At 40.2% G+C, this 16,334-nt stretch overlaps 1 protein-coding gene across 12 annotated transcripts in view; it reads left to right on the top strand.

Moving 5' to 3' along the window:
* SPNS3 (SPNS lysolipid transporter 3, sphingosine-1-phosphate (putative)) overlaps nt 1-16,334 on the top strand; it is a 70,303-nt gene that overhangs the window by 16,907 nt on the left and 37,062 nt on the right. For all 12 annotated transcript variants that reach the window (XR_013923673.1, XR_013923674.1, XR_013923675.1 and 9 more), the window contains exons 2-8: nt 2,337-2,402; nt 2,868-3,004; nt 3,524-3,675; nt 4,552-4,618; nt 5,556-5,746; nt 7,613-7,765; nt 10,941-11,130. Coding sequence is in view for 7 of the 12 variants with exons in the window: in XM_080365021.1 (XP_080221147.1) it covers nt 2,337-2,402; nt 2,868-3,004; nt 3,524-3,675; nt 4,552-4,618; nt 5,556-5,746; nt 7,613-7,765; nt 10,941-11,130 (956 nt within the window). In the remaining 5 variants the exon portion in view is untranslated. The remainder of the gene's footprint in view (nt 1-2,336; nt 2,403-2,867; nt 3,005-3,523; nt 3,676-4,551; nt 4,619-5,555; nt 5,747-7,612; nt 7,766-10,940; nt 11,131-16,334) is intronic.

The following is a 16,334-nucleotide window of genomic DNA, read 5'->3' as shown; positions in this document are numbered from 1 at the left end:
CGTGAAGTAAATCTTACCTCCTTGTTAGCTTGCTCAGTTTCTTGTGAGTGAGGTACTTTCAGGGACATGTAAGAATTTGGGAGAAGAGGTGGGGTAGCGTCCAGGCCTTTGAAATAGCAAACATCTCCTGTGATTACGATATATGACTAAATCATTTTTTAGTTAGCTCTATGACCTCCTGGGTCAAGGGGGAAATCTGTAAATTGCAGTTGATACCACAGCAATATACCGTTTGTCTGCTAAAATTCAGCTGCATTACAGAATTCTTGCATCAGTCCTTTGGAGTTTGGCTGTCCATATCTATGAACATACTGTTAAATATAAGCTAACAGGAAAGTGAAGAAGGAGAGGCTTGAGCATTAATTTAAAAGTAAGCTGATGGCAGTTACAAAGTTGTGGTTTCCGGCCAGTTTTGCTCACAGGCTTTGACAGAGTTTGCATCAATTCACACAGAAAACAAGCTCTTCCACTTGTCTGCTGAACTTGAGTCTTCAGTTTGTTAGAAACAGTGATCATGCAGACTTCTTCCCCTCTGATCTGTCACCCTGTTCCAAGCTGTTCAGATAAATGCTTTGTAATTTGCCAATAACTGGTCAGGTCAGTTATGTGAAGGGGATAACATTTTAATGGTGCTCAGTGTGAAAGTTAGTTTGAGATGAAGTTGTGGTTCAATTCAAGTCTTTTGTAGGCTGGAATTTGTTCTAAATACTCCGTTCAAAAATGAAGTTCCTGTAAGACAGCATTTCTGTGTGTTGATAATTGGCTACCAGAAAGAATAGATACAATTGATTGTCCTGTTTAAATGATGCAAAATGTTTCAATGAAGTCACCAACTTAAACATCTGAGACCAAGTTTTAGGAAAGTCCGAACTGCAGATGTTCAAGAGCGATTAAGAAACAGCTATAAAACCTTGGGTGCTGCTGTTAGGCTAGACCTGGATCTACGCTGCCTTCGAGTCAATCAGTAAATAGTGAGGAGATATTTTGCTGCAGCCACAGAGACTGTGGGACACCAGGGATTTGGCTATAAACTAGCTGGCTCAAGAATGCTTCTAAGTAGCTGCAGCAGCATAATATATGACATAACATGTAAAATACGCTGTAGGAGCAGAATAGGTGCCCCTTGCTAACCTCACCCTGAGCTCCATTCTGCCGCAGATCAGCTTCTGTGAACACAGCAGACGATTAACACAGAACTTGTTTTCTTAAGTGGTGGCTTCATCCTCTGAATAATGTTTTGATTTTGACTCTTTTGGCAAAACTAAAGCTGCATGAGAAGAAATGTCTTTTTTTAATCGATGTCTTTCAATATTGGAGTAAAGGTATGCTTATTCAAAGCACTGTCTTCTGCTATTTTTTTTTTTTTTTTCTTCAGGAATATAACGCAGAAATGCAAGATAGGTGAGACGGTAGATCTGCAGCCTTGTATGAAATGAAAATGACCTTTTTGTCTCAATAGCATTCATGCATCCATGAGGTGCCAGATCCATGGATCTTGCCTCCATTTGTTGCTTGTGTGACTTTCTTTCACACCTTTCAACAACATTTTTCCACAGCTATTGGATAGTTAGAATTTGAGGTGGAGTTTCTGTTAGCCATTATCACAAATAGAAACGATCACTTCTGGTGAAGTTTGTCTGTCCTTGTCACCACTAAAAATGTTAATTTGTTAATCTCATCTGATCTCTGCAAAATGGTCATGGAAACATGAACAGAATTACACAACCAGAACTGTGATCTGAATGACAGTAGTATTTCCCTGATTTAGCCACCATGGTTTAATGAATACTGTAGCCATTTGCATCCTGAAAAATCCTACATGCACTAATTTGAATACTGTTTATAGTGAAAATATGAACAGTTATTATTAACAGAAGGCCTTTCAACTCATCTTAACATTTTAAGGTCACTAAGAAAATGTTAGGATTAACTGTATAAGATAACTGTATAAGATAGCAATCTCCTGGCTGCAAAACTTTGCCACTGTTCTGTTTCGTGTTGTGTCCATGAAACTTTGAACTGTAAACTGTTTATGTGCTTATGTACTAGCGGTGTAAAAGAAACAGAAAACTTGTGATTGAAATAGTTGGTAAACTGACCCTCATAAAACACGTATAGTGGAAGATCATGGATTTTTTCTCTAGTGATAAGAATTTTTAATTCCCTGTGTATCTGTGCTTGTGGTAGAGTAATGGTTTACATTGAAACTAGTGAGCTAAATGTGCTGCAGTTCTTGGCAAGCCCTGTTTTTGAAATAAATCTTTGAGTTGACAAATTAATAGAATTACGAGGAATGAGCAGGGTTTGCTGTCATTCAGTATTTGGCTCTGTTGCAGGGATCCTGTTAGATATACAGAAATACTTCAAGCTTAGCGATGGGGATACAGGTCTACTGCAAACAGGTAATAACGTCTCTTTTGTTCAGATAGTTTACTTTGCCTTACATCTGTGTGGTCTGTTCCTAAAACACGGTATAGTTGCTTATTTCTTCTAGTTCCTACTCATGTGTGGTGTTTCTCACTTCCACTTGTGGGCAGGCTGACTATAATGCAAAACCGAAAGTCTTTGGTTCAGTGAAGACTGCAGTTCAGTCCTTCAAAAATCCCACAGTATATGAGTCACAAAAGATGAGGGAATTTCGCAAGAAATACAGAACCTGAGCAATTCGCACGTTTCATTTTTGTATAGGTTTGTTTTGAACCTGCATTTATCTTTTTCTAAATATCAGTATACCTGCTAGTTCTACAAACTCAGTCTGCCTTTAACCTCCGCCCTAAAAAATAACCTGTGTTTGTCTGAGGGGTGAGGAGTATGCCTGATAAAAATAATTTGACCAATATTGTCTTTGCTCCTTCTTGGATTTTCAGCCTTCATCTTGTGTTACATGCTGGCTGCCCCCATCTTTGGATACCTCGGTGACCGGTACAATAGGAAAATCATCCTTGGAGCTGGTATTTTCTTCTGGTCTTGTGTAACATTAGGCAGTTCATTCATCAGTGAATTGGTAGGTTGCTTTTTTTAGAGAGTACTATGAAAATGATGTGCCTACATCTTGCAGGAGTTTGATAGAGTCCTTCTCTAATCACATTTGGCAAAGCCATCAGTGAGCCTGGACTAAATGGAACTTCGTGCAGGAATGCTTTAGGCAATGCCGGAGTCCAGCCTAGGCAGTGCAGGACCAACACATTACTGTTGCAATTGATGGGACCTTATTTTTGTCCCAAGCGTTTCTTGATTACGACCTTCTGGTGTAGCAGCTTGTTCAGCAAGCTTGTGGTCTGTCGGCCCTACCCTGTAGTTCCCTCTGGGTGTCACTCTAAGAAGTCACTATGCAGAAAGTAGAAACCACAGCAGTGGGATGTCAGGGGAGCAGGTGTGAGTGGGGGGAATACAGGCATACTCAAACGGCAGTGGAACTCTTACTTCCTCTGGTACATTTGATCCTCTAAAATGCACCTCTTTAACAGTAAGGATGTGTTCTTGCATGGGTTTTTTTGGACTGTAATATGTCTTTTCTCTGCAGTATTACTGGATATTCTTTCTTTCACGAGGACTAGTTGGCATTGGCACGGCCAGTTATTCCACAGTAGCACCTACCATTATTGCAGACCTCTTTGAGGAAGGAAAAAGGACCACGATGTTATCTATCTTCTATATCTTCATTCCAGTGGGAAGGTTGGTTTTCTTGCTTTGGGAAATTCTGACCACATCTGCAATTCAATACACCCTGAGCCTTGATTTTGACATATTTTTATGCATATTTGTATTGGCTCTTGCAAAAGGATTTGTCACTTGCTTAGCATGCTTAAGTAGAGCTGGTTAGGCTTATTTCTATATTTACCTTGAAGAAAAATTTGCTTGCTTTCCCCAACATTTTTTAGGAAGAATCTAAACTCTGCAAACCAGTAGGCTTTGAATAAAATATTTAATGAAGTCTAAAAGGAGTATGTGCGTGGGGGTAGGTAATTTGTTTCTCGGTTTTGGGAGACAAAAGCTTTCAGATATTTGTTTATTTGACAAATTTTTCAAAACCTCTCCATTAAATGTCTTCCAAGGAAAAATTGGCATTTTCCTCTCTTTTAGTTAAAGTGAGATTGTGTCTGAAGAAGAGGAGGAGAAGGGCTTTTTAAGTGGTTTGGAGGCATATTCTTCATCAAAGCAGGCAGCCAAGGCTGAGCCCAGAAGGCAGATTAAAACAGAAAAAAATTCCTGCAGGACTTAATTCATGTGACTAGTACAGAAAAGAGTAAATAATAAACTGCTTTATGGGATGTCTGATCTGGGTTTGCAGTGTCATTCTACAGAATATATATTCCAAGGGGAATCTGAGACATTATTGCCACCATCTGAAGTCTGCTCTGAGGAGGTTAGACTCTTTTTAATACTGGCTGGCAAGAAGACTAGCATAGACCATGAGGGTTGTTTCTGTTGATCTGTTTTGAAAACTGTGACAGAACACTTCTCTGTGCTCTCCTTAACTGGCAAGATGTGTCATTTCAGCCAGCAAGAATTCATCGGTGCCTACTGATTATTCCTTTCTGTTGCTTACAGTGGTCTTGGTTATGTCCTAGCAGCCGGCATGGCAGGTATCACAGGTGACTGGCACTGGGCATTCAGGGTGAGTTACTCACTTTCACTCATGACTCTGAGCCATTCACTATGAGTTGAAATCATCCCTGGGGTTTGGATTACTTGTGTTGAAGGAGGAGAGCAGCGGAAGGGCTTCCTACTCTCTGACTGATCATGAACTTGGTGTTTAAGAGAACTCTTCCTGCAGGACAAGTGGAAGATTTATGCCTAGCTCTTGCAGAATGAAAGCAGGCATAGGTGAAATTGTACAGCAGCCAGGGCAGGTGCTGACGTTCCTCTTAACTGAGGACACACTTGGAATGCTTGTCAGTGCACCAAGGACTCCTCAAACAGAGGAAACCGAAGGTGAAATGATCATTATACTGGTAGCACCAGTATAATTCTTCAGGAAAATACAGAGAGATTGTTTTCTGAAATGCTGTTGGGAACATCTTCTATTATTTGAGAATTTCAAGAAAAACCCTCTTCTGTTCTGGATGTGTCATCATGATGTCTCTCTGTATTGAACACCTAGTGCTTAGGAAGTACTTTGTCAGATTGTCCTAACTTACCTATAAAATTAACTAGCAGGTACAAGATGAGTGAGGAAGAATGCTTACTGGAATAACAGTCTGATGTTACTCAGATAACACGGATGACTGCATCAGCGATTCTTGCATTTGTGGCCGGAGTACTACAGTACAGTTTTCTTTCTTCACATGTTTTTCTCCACAATCAGAAGGAGCGATCATGTGTCCGTATATTGGGAAAGGAGGATCTATTTTATCTTTCCTCCAAAGTCACGATAGATCACCAAACTCACTCTTCTTCTTTACAAATATGACGCACAAACAGCAAGTCACATCTATTTCTGAGCGCATCTGCATTTCCCCAATATGTAATTCTAATGCTGAATTTGAATTGCTGTGGAGTTCTCACTGTAAGACAAAAAGGTATCCTTGACCTAACCAGTCTTGTGTTTACAGATAACTCCTTGCATGGGAGGTCTAGCACTGGTTCTTCTGATTCTACTGGTCCCTCACAGGACCCCAAGAAGGACAGCAGCACACAGAGCGCTGAGCATCTCTGGCACAATAAGAGTAGCAGCTGAGAAAGCAGGTGTGCAGAGAACTGCCAAGACTACTTGGTGTCAAGATGTCATATCACTTGCCAAGAAGTAAGTCATTTCAGCAACACAAGTTCCCTCCATTGAGGAACAACCATTCCATTATTAGAAATATGGCCATAAAATCCCACTCAGCTCCCTTGTATTGCATGCTGTATACAAGATGATTGAAAAGCCATTAGTAAAAAATCTTTCTTCCAGTCTTTTACAGGAATGCTACACAAGAGATCAAAGTTTCTTTGCTCTGTTATCCTTCCATTTTGAGAAGGGGGAAGGAGGCAAAGTTATGATGGCAGTGTGCTGCTATTTAAATTCGACTCTCTACGAAGTTTTCCCTTCCCTTTTGCTTTAACATATAGGGTAAGCTAGATTGGTAAAAGCACCTAATTAGCAGGTAGCTATCTGTAATTCTTAGTGCCTGAGGAAGGTTGGATCAGCATGTCCCAGGCAGCCTTTATATGGTATTTCTGAGCCTGCTGTGCCTCTGATACAAGAGGTCAGTCTGTAGGACCCCAGTATGGTTTATAAAGTAATTGTACATATGTTTTGACCAGCTAACCTGTGGCTGGCAGATGACCTCCTCTTTTAACCATGCAAAAAACGAAAGTCAATACCAGCTGACCTGCAGGACAAAGCAAAACAGTGGCTGCAGGTTTCTCACCCCCCGCACTGGTGATAGCCCTTGCTGGTGCAGGTGGAGGGGCTGGATCCGGCTGAGAACAGCGGGTGCTGCACCAGAGCTACTCCAGGGCTGCTGCCCTGGGGCCCCATCAAATGCATTTTGTTTAAAGGCTTACTTTCCTGGGACCTTGTCTGTCTTTGGAGGGTTCTTCTCGAGGATCCAGCATTTTCTAGTTGACAACTAGATTTGCATCCTGTTTGCATCCAGAACAGCAAGTACACTAGAGAGCCAGTTTGTTGGATCACAATTTGCAGGCAGCATGGTCTGAAGGGAATAAAAAATGAACTTTCCTGAAGAAAAAATGAGCCTTTCTGATGTTTCAACAGCTAGACTATTGTCAAAGTTGCTTTCCTACAAAGATGTTCCTTACAACCTCCAGCAATGTTGTAAAAATAGATTTTAAGTTTCTTTTCCTGTAGCAATTGATTTCCACAGGTGGTTCCACTTTTAATCAAGCCTAAGAGTCCTTAATCTTTAGAAGGTGAAGAATTAGGTTCATCTCTTAACAAACCCTTTAGTTTGGTGGTCACCTGGTCATTTCAGCATTATTACTTAGTCTTAAGATTTCATATCTCACTATTGACCTCAAAGGGGACTTTATCCTAAACTATTAACTAGAAAGATGCCATTGAAAAGTTAATTTTCCCCTCGGAAGGAGACAAAGTTTGGATGGTTTTTAAAAATGCTTCTCCTTTTGTCTGAAACCTTGTTGTGCAGACTGAGAATCTATTTTTACTTACTCAGGTAGAGTTAAAGAGTGCTTCAGCCACTGCATCTTAACAGTTCGGAAGATCCAGATGTTACTGTAATTTATACTTGTTACTCAAACAACTTAAAACCATCCTGAGGCATTTAGATTTGCACGTAGAACACTTCATTTAGCTACTGAGCCATTGAATTCTTGCCCACTCTCCTTTGTTGTAGTTCTGCTATCAAAAATTTCACAGCAATTATTCTAGCAAAAGTTGGCAATGCAATCCACAAGAGACCAGGACTGGGATTTAACATGAAATCAGTAGGTCATACTCTTTGCTCTAATTAGTACTTTAGTGTTGAAGTTCATTGATAAAGCCTCATTAAAGTTTCTATCTTCGAGGGAGTGCATTTTGATTATAAGATGTCTGAATGGATTATTTTGTTATTGCTTGAAATCCTGGGTATTGCAGGTAGGCTTTCCCTTTTTCCTCACCCCCATTCTTTCTAACATCTCTCATTTTTTCACTTTTGACTTTTAGCTGGAGTTTTGTGTGGTCCTCGCTGGGTCTGACTGCCATGGCCTTCGTTACTGGAGCCCTGGGAATGTGGGTACCACTGTTCCTTTACAGGGCTCAGGTTGTCCAGGGCATTGTATCACCATGCTTGGAAGAATCATGCAATTCATCTAACAGGTGAGGTGTGCACAGCTGTGGAAACACACTTGGAAACACTGCACAGTGGTAAATCACAGTTTGTTTCCAAAGGCAGAAGGTAGGATGTGACTGCAAACACTTCTTGTGAAGGCAATTGGGTGTGAATATTAGACTAAGTTGCTTCCAGGTATGCAGAGACACTCCTATTTGTTTGTTTGTTTATAATCACTCTGTTAACTGAGAAGATGCTGCCAGCCTTATTTAAGTAAAGGTGAAAGAAGCAATAAAAGGAACACTCAGGGGAAAAAAGGAGCCGCTTTAGCAAGGAGACTTCAGTCAACTATTGACTGTGCACCCCAAGCTTCTTAAATACCCATTGAAGTATGTGTAGACCCTGTGTTTTAATAACTTTCCTATTATCTTCTTGTTAGTCTGGTTTTAAAATTCCTGCTGTGTTGGCCAGGTCATTGTGACTCCCAGGCTAAAGCAAGCCTGATGAATTTGATCTAGTATCATATCATTACATCAAAATTGGATCATTTGTTCTTGTGAGTAACTGCCAGCAGATCTCCACTTACAGAGGCTGTCCAGACCAATAAAGATTAATAAGTATCAAATATTGGATACTTTACAACAGGAGAGGATTTGGAAGTAATAATAATACAACTTTTGGGAGATCACTTTTCCTCAGCTAGGAAGAGATTTTTTTTCCTTACAATGTGTTATCCAGAACAGAAAAATGTATTTGGTGTTCCTTTTGAGTCTTCATGGCCACCCTCAATAACACGGAGTGCTGGGACAATTCTATGTACTGACTCCCCTACCAGTGGCCTCCATACAAGTGTCCCTACATTTCTTCTGGAGATATACCTAATCTGGTTTCAGTCTCTGCCTTCATGATGGATTTCCAAGAACTAACTGCTTACTACCTTGTCTTTACCTGGAAAGACAATTGAAGGGAAAAGCAGTAATTGTATCTTGATTGTGTCCTCTGGTAATGGGGTTCTTTTGCTTTTCTGCAAATGGAATAACCAAATTGACTCAAAAGTGCTTTTGGAGTTGTGGTGTAACCAGATGGGTTGAACAGTCATCCACAAGTACTTCAACGGGAAATGCTGTTGTCCTTCCATGGATGCCACCATTAGAACTTCACTTAATAGCAAATAATGCTGAGGAAGGGAATGAACTTGGGAGTCTGGCTCAGGGTAGGCAGAGAAGGGAAGCTGAACAATTTGAACTGTTTGGCTGTATCTGTTAACAGATACAGTTTAAATACTTCTAAGCTGAAGGTGTTAGCCCATGTTTTGTTTTCTAATCTACCTTCTCAATGACGTATTCCACAGTAGTGTTGCTAAAGCAGACGCGGTCTTCAGGGAAGTAAAATGGAGCACCCGATAGTTTAACCTCATGTACTGCTTCTTACAGGATGCTTTAAAAATAACCTTGGCATAAGCTAGTGGCAGAAGCAGCATAAGGTGGGTTTAGACTCTTATTCCAGGGGGATATAAAGAAACATATAAACAGCTATGTCAGACCTGTAGCTGATGGTGCTGGAAGACTGAGCTGCACATTCCGAGACCTGCCCAGGGATACTTTAAGGACCTTTTCCCCTCTGGCTGTTCAGCAGTTGCAGGCTTTGGTTAAGGATCAGAGCTGTGTCACTTACACTCCCTGGAAACAAATTCAAATGGCACCACAGCTGACTCAGCTCTCAATCCCTTCAAGATAAATAAATAGGCAGTATGAAGTTTTTATTTAGGTCTTTATGCAGGTGCTTTTGAACAGACCAGACGGATAGGTGAGCATCTCAGATGCTAAAAGATCCTGCAGGAGCCTTTCCCCCTGCCTAGGCTTCTGTACTTTCCTACTCCCTGTCAGCTGAACTGTGGATTTAATTTTGGCTGTTCCCTTTTCTTCCAGCTGTAGGTTTATTTCAACTGCATTTTACAACACATGAATCTTGTAAACACAATTGCGTGATTGCTTCGATCAACTAATGTCACCTTGGAACTTGCCTCTGCTAGACAAATCTCTTAAGACAGCTATTCTGCCTAGTGACAATCTATATTGTCACTATCAAGCTATAGTGAGTGATGGATCGGAATACTGAAAAAATTACAGGGAGACTAAAAATATGCTTAAAGTCTGTTATCTTGTATAGCACTACTTTTTTTTTGTGTGTGTGTAGAATTACTGAGTTCCTCCTAATCAGCCAAAAATAAGTTAAAAATCAGATGCACTGTAGTTTAAAGGACTAAATCATATCCTAGCTGGTTACTTTGCTTTGCAGTCAGAGAAAGCTTAGGAAAATGTACAGAACTTGCCATGTAGCACTCTGAAACATTTAGAGACACTTGTGCTCAGGACACAGTGCTCATGTCCCTGTTTGTCTCAGGAGAATTATGATGCATTAAACAATCAGTGGCACCACTAGTCTTGTTGCAAGAGACTTGCTTTGTCATTAGGATCTCATTTGGTACAGAGAGAAAAGTATATATGGAAGTCCCTTTGGAAGCTGAATCTTCTAAGCTTTTCAAACACATACCTTTAAAACATGAACTTGTCATTCCTGGCAAACACATTTGCATTTACAGACACAGAAAGCTGAGTGGCATTTGAAATTCTGCATTCAGAAAGTACTACATGGACCTCCCACTCGTTAACTATTCAGTCTTCTTTGAACTCTTTTGGGAAGTGGAAGATGTTTCCCATAGGGAAATGACTCATCTCAGCTGTGCTAACTAGAGGGTTATAATTTAGATGTATATAATTTCATGTGATAGGAACTCTTCCAAGACAGCAGATTGTGATACAGCGTTATTCCATCTGTGTTTTAGGGATGACTGAGTAGATTGGTTCACAAGGTAACTGAGATGACTGTCTCTCTGCGAAATCACTGGATATCCAAGCCAGGTCATACTGAGAAGAGCCCTCCTTGAGCCTGGGTGCATAACAGCTGCTCTGTAAATGGGAAAATATCTGCTTCACAGGATAGAGCCTCAGTTGCAGAGGCATAGCTTCAACTGAGGCTTGGGATTAAATCCATTTAGAGGGAGCAGGAGGGTTAGATCGAGTGGAATAACATTCAAGTTCCACATTAAGGATTCCTCTTAAACTAAATGTATAAGCTAGCACCATTTCCCCACACCCCCAACCCCCTGGCCCCCCAGTACATTCTTACTGTGCTCAGCTGAATCCTTTGTTTTGTCACCAGCCTAATATTTGGAGGCATCACCATTGGGACGGGAATCTTGGGTGTCATCGCTGGGGCAGAAGCTGCAAGAAGATTAAGGAAGATAAACAATAAAGCTGATCCTCTGATCTGTGCCACAAGCATGTGCATTTCTGCTCTGTGCCTCTACATAGCCCTGATGGTGGCCCAGACGAACATCCTTTCCACTTTTGTAAGTGCCAATCTGTCTGTCATTAGCAAAATGTCTTTTGGGATCCTGGGGAGAGAGGGAGTGGGGAGGAGGAGGTGAGGGGTGGCTTTGGCAGAATTCTCTGCAATCTTCTAGACCATTAAGAGGTTTCAGTGACTTGCATCAATGTGGCCTGCCAGCTATGTACTGCGCATGTTGCTCCAATACTGCCTGCAGCTGCGGTCTGTCCTGTGAGAGCTGTGTTGTGTATTACTTGATCCAGCAAAAAGGGCAGGCAGTTGGGGCTCAAGACCTACAATCTGCCCAAAAAGATGAGAATAGTAAGCCTGTTAGTTAGCTGCATGAAGCTAGTGTCCCTTATTCACAACTGTAGTTCAAAGAAGTTTCAATTTTACGTTAATTTTTAATGCTATGTGATTAATTTAGTATTCTTGTTGATTTTTCCTCTCTGAATACTTAAAGGTTGGTATTCTTGTGACTACAACATACACAGTTCTTGCTAAGAATAATTTAGCCATCACCTTCAAAGGCCTAAATCACTAGCTGATCTTCAAAGTCAAGCTTTTGGCAATGCAACCTGAAGTATAAATCACTTAGGTTCTGTTCTCAGTAAAGGGAAAACCAGAAACTTACCAGGGATGACAAATAGTTCAAATACAACCCTGTGAGAGGTAACTTAATGTAAACCTTATCTGAACTATAATCTGGTAACAGCTAGAGAAAGACTCCAAGCATTTTTCTTGTGACTCCATAGCCACAATTACCATGATTAACATAAATAAGAGGATCCAAGTAAAGTTAATTACAGTAATCAACAGTTCTTTCCAAAAGAGTACTTTTGCAGGTTTTTTGCTTCTAAGAGTAACACTTATTCAAAGAGGTTTTCCTTTTGACTCCTCAGGAATGTGTATTCCTATGGAAAAGTGCCTTTACACCAAAGGAAAAAAAAAAGTGGATTTGTGTGTCTGAGTGTGTGTATACAAAGCAAAAGGTGGAATTGAAGATTATTTTTAAATTCAAGAATGGATATCTGAGTGCCATAAGAATTAGCCATTTTTCTGTTTCTCAGGTTCCCTCGTAGTCCCACTCTGAGTATGTTCTTAAGTTCATTTTTTGTCATTAGCAGTGGAGAGCAATAGTTTAATTTGCCAGTCTGTGTTAGATGAGTGAATCAATATATTGGTTTTGAATTACCAAAATATACCTTTTATGAGGACTGATAAAAAGAAATTTGTTTAAAATGTTTCTCTCCTTGCAAACAGCATTCTCTTTTCAAGCAGTGTGTTATCTGGAAGGAAATTCTAAACTGGGATAGGGATAACTGTGTTCTTTATGTTCCTTTCCTATGGGCAGACGACGTGGTCTTTTAGCCAGAGACTTTGCCATTTTGTCTTTTGCTTGGCGTGCTTGATTCAGGCGTTGCAACATGTAACTTCAACAATGTGCAATGATAATAAATTGTTTGTAATCTAAGTACCTGATTCTTCTACTACTTTTAGCACTACAGCTGCTTAACTATTGCCTTCTCTGGTACCTGCCATGCCTCTCTTTGCTTTCTAAACAAGATTTGACACTAGTCATACTGGTGTGAGAATTGGAGTGGCGTGCCAGCTGGTGCATCTAATTTGAAGGTCCCACTGAAACAAATCTTCCATTTGTGTAGGACACGAGCAGGAAACTGGCTTTCCAGTCACTGTCTGCTCAGGCACACGGACATTAGCAAACCTGTCTCCATCACTTCACAGTGAGGAAGCTACTGAAGCAAAAAAGCATACGTGCATCAGTGCACAATTACAGTAGTTTCTATATGGTGCTTTCCACTGTCTTGAGTGGATAATGAAGGGAACAAGACAGGTTTAGGTTTAACCAGCTATGGCCAAAGCTGGAAGATATGTTTAAAAGCACAAGAATTCTAAGTTAAATATGGCAGGACTTCCAGGGTTTCTGTTGAGGTAGATGGACTGAAATGCCATGCGATTTGTCTCCTCTTTCTGGACACTCAGTTCTTGATTTTGACGACTACCTTTGAAAAGACAGAAAAAAATTACCTGGCTTTTTTATCTCAGAGGCAGCTTTGTCTAAATCTGTTCCTGTCTTCAAAACAAGATGAAGCACCTACAGTGCAGCAGGTGCTTTGGAAAGTCATGACTGAACCCCGTGACTGGGAACCTTGGACAATATTTGGTGTGCTGGTAACTTAGACTTAAACAAACTTCTCTTTGATGGTAATGCTGTGTCAGGATGCAGTCTTGACCTGCAACTTGCCTTTGAAGGAAGCATTCCGCAGCTCTTGTCTCTGATACATCTGCCCAGCTGTTTAACAGCAGAACGTGTGTTTGGCCCTGACATTGATTACAGTCTAATTCTCTTCATAGTGTCTTTAGGTATGAATGTAAACAGTCATCTACAAAGCAAAATCTCCTTAACATTTGGGACATTTTTCTAGTTGTATCCTTTGGAGATCAACTTTAAGTGTTGTCTGCTAAAAAAGTTGGAGAGCCTGGGGAAGGTGACAGCAACAAAATATGACGCTTCACGCTTTTCTAGGTACACTTAGTGGATTAGAATGGGCATGCCACTAACATGATTGCACAGATTTAATGGGAACCTTTTCAATATTTATTTAAAATAAGAACGTGAGATGGTACGAGGAATATTGAGAGATGGTAGGAACAGAAGGATACACTTTAAATAGAGCATTGCTCTATTGTTTTCCTGCCATCCTCAGCCCTTGTTCATGGCACTTAAGGACACAGTTTAGTGGTGGACTTGGCAATGCTAGGTTTACAGTTGGACTTGATGATCTTAAAGGACTTTCCCAACCTAAACAATTCTATGATTCTCTGAGTCTCCCTAACCAAGTACAGTACTTCCAGGATGTCTCCACCTGTTTTGGAGAAAAGAACATAAAATTCTCTTCTCTTTATTGATTGCAGTTGTTTTGCAGTTGGGTGGCTTAGAATGCCAGCTATCCAACTATATTGCATTTATTCTGCATGAGAAAGGACAAAATTGATACTGGTTTTAGACAAAATACCTTGATACAATCCCTAGAATGATTTATTACCTTCCAGAACTGTCTGGGTTACATTTTTCTGATGACTCAACAACTGTAAACCACACAAGACCTTAGGAAAGAAAAGAAAAGCTAACAAAGTTAGCTTTATTCTCTAACGTTAGCACAATTCTGTATGAAATAATTAATCTCCAGAGTATGAGGCTGTAGCCACTGAATATCACATTTTCTTATCATGGATAATTTTTCATGAATTCCTATTCCTTAAAACTCCAGGTTGATAGCATAACTTATTTTGTAAAGATGAATTTTGCTTTCTTTTTTTGCACTGTGCATGACATGCCTTTGTTTGTAGGGGCTTGGAGAGACTAAATAACTTGGAAAAAGCATAAAGAGAAAGGAAAACTGGAAACAATACTTCAAAAGTGCTAAATATCACAAGATTCCTGTAAGGGAGGTAGACCAATCTCTCATTTGATGTATAAAGGCAGTTAGTCACCTATTCCATTGATGGTATCTAGGAACAGTTTGGAAATTTTCAGAACCTTCTGCTTGAACAGTTGTTTTTGCATCTTGTTATATCTGAAGTATCAGCCAGGATTTAAATAAATCACTCGATTCTTCGTCTCCTTCCTGATTCACTTTAACCTGCACTGTCTCTTGCTAGCTATGGCAGAACTGACAGAATTTACCTAAGTTCATGCTATTATCACTGTATAGCAGGATTCAACTGCACTTCTGCATTTGCCTATTATGCCTCTGTGGTACTGCTTTGACTGCTTCAGAGGCTGCAATTCTAAGTTAAGCAATAGCACATTTAAAAATTATTTGTATGGAATTGGAGGGAAAAAAAAGAAAGGAGGCTCCCTGATGAATTTGGATCCTCCAAAGGAGTTCAGAGAGTATTAGCTTGAAAAAAGAAGATGAAGGGCTACTATTTTCTGGTGGCTGCAAGATCTGACATTGTTAGTCCTTATTGTCAAGTGGCTTGGCAAAAACCTGAACTGTGTGATATTGTTGCTCACGCTAATGAAGACATTTCATTTTATGTTTGGCCCAGAGTTCTCTAATAAAAGGTGTCACTTGCTTTCCAGCGAAGACTGGCGTGCAGCATCATTTCTGTAGTCTATAGACTGTTATTGCAACAGCTGTGGAACTGAAGAAGAATGATTGCATTCTGTCTCTTGCAAGAGCAATGTCTGCCAAAGTTGTATCAGTGGAAAGACTTTGATAGTGCGATGCATAAATCCAAGACCTAAGGTGTAGTCAAGGAGTATGTGAAATGAGTGTTATAAAACTTAAAAAAGCAGGAATTATATATGGAGGAATAGATTCAGCTGCATTTACAGAAATACAAAAAAAAAATATAAAAACCTATATAAAGCATTTTGAAGGAAAATATGTCTGGGTAAAGATCTATACTAAATATCTCTGTACTTAAATGAACTTTTTCTCCAGATTGGTTTGGAGAAAAAAACACATCAACAGTACGGGCAAGAAACCCAGAGGAGGTAGAGGTATCATAGGAAGACGTATAATAGGTCTGGTTCTTCTTGGGAGAATGGAAGTTAAAAACAACCAAAAAAAAGTTTGCCACTGTGCCTTTCTTAGGACTGTGTTTTCACCAACCAGATACAACATCTTGACCAAGACCTGACCAAACAAGGTCCCGGCACTTGTTATTATAATGGATTTTATTTCCTAGTTGCCATCTGACTTTGTGACCTGCAAATAGTTTTTGCTTTCTAGAACTCCTCTAGCTTAATAGTGTAGCTTTATTGCTTTCCTCAGTATCAGTTACTCAGTACAGCCTGTTAAAATCTATGTCCAGGGATGGCCGAAAGGGTTAATCTTTTTGAAGGCCACAGCTGTAAGAATTGTTGGGGGCCCTATCCCTTTCCTGATGGCTGGATCCCCATCTGTGATGAATTAAGGAATTCCCACAGGGCACCAAGGCTTTGGGGCTGCCTGTCTCTTGGAGTCCATTTCATTCTGGAAGTCATCTCTCTGAAGAAGCCTTTAAAGTGCTTGTACCGGCACAGAGGAGTTCTGTTAGTTCATTTGGCAACCTGGGCAAAGGAAGGTCTTTGAGCACTTTTAAAACTTGAACTGAATGTTTCTCTTCACAGGCTCTTGCTTTTCTCCTCTTGGGTTCAGCAGTTCACTACAGTTTATTTGGGAGGGTGGTATATGTCTTCTATTTTGACTC

The sequence above is a fragment of the Falco punctatus genome, assembly GCF_963210335.1.
Source record: "Falco punctatus genome assembly, chromosome: 1".
Lineage (NCBI taxonomy): Eukaryota > Metazoa > Chordata > Aves > Falconiformes > Falconidae > Falco > Falco punctatus.
Note: the sequence above shows the minus strand (reverse complement) of the source record. Positions and strands in the feature narration are given on the sequence as shown.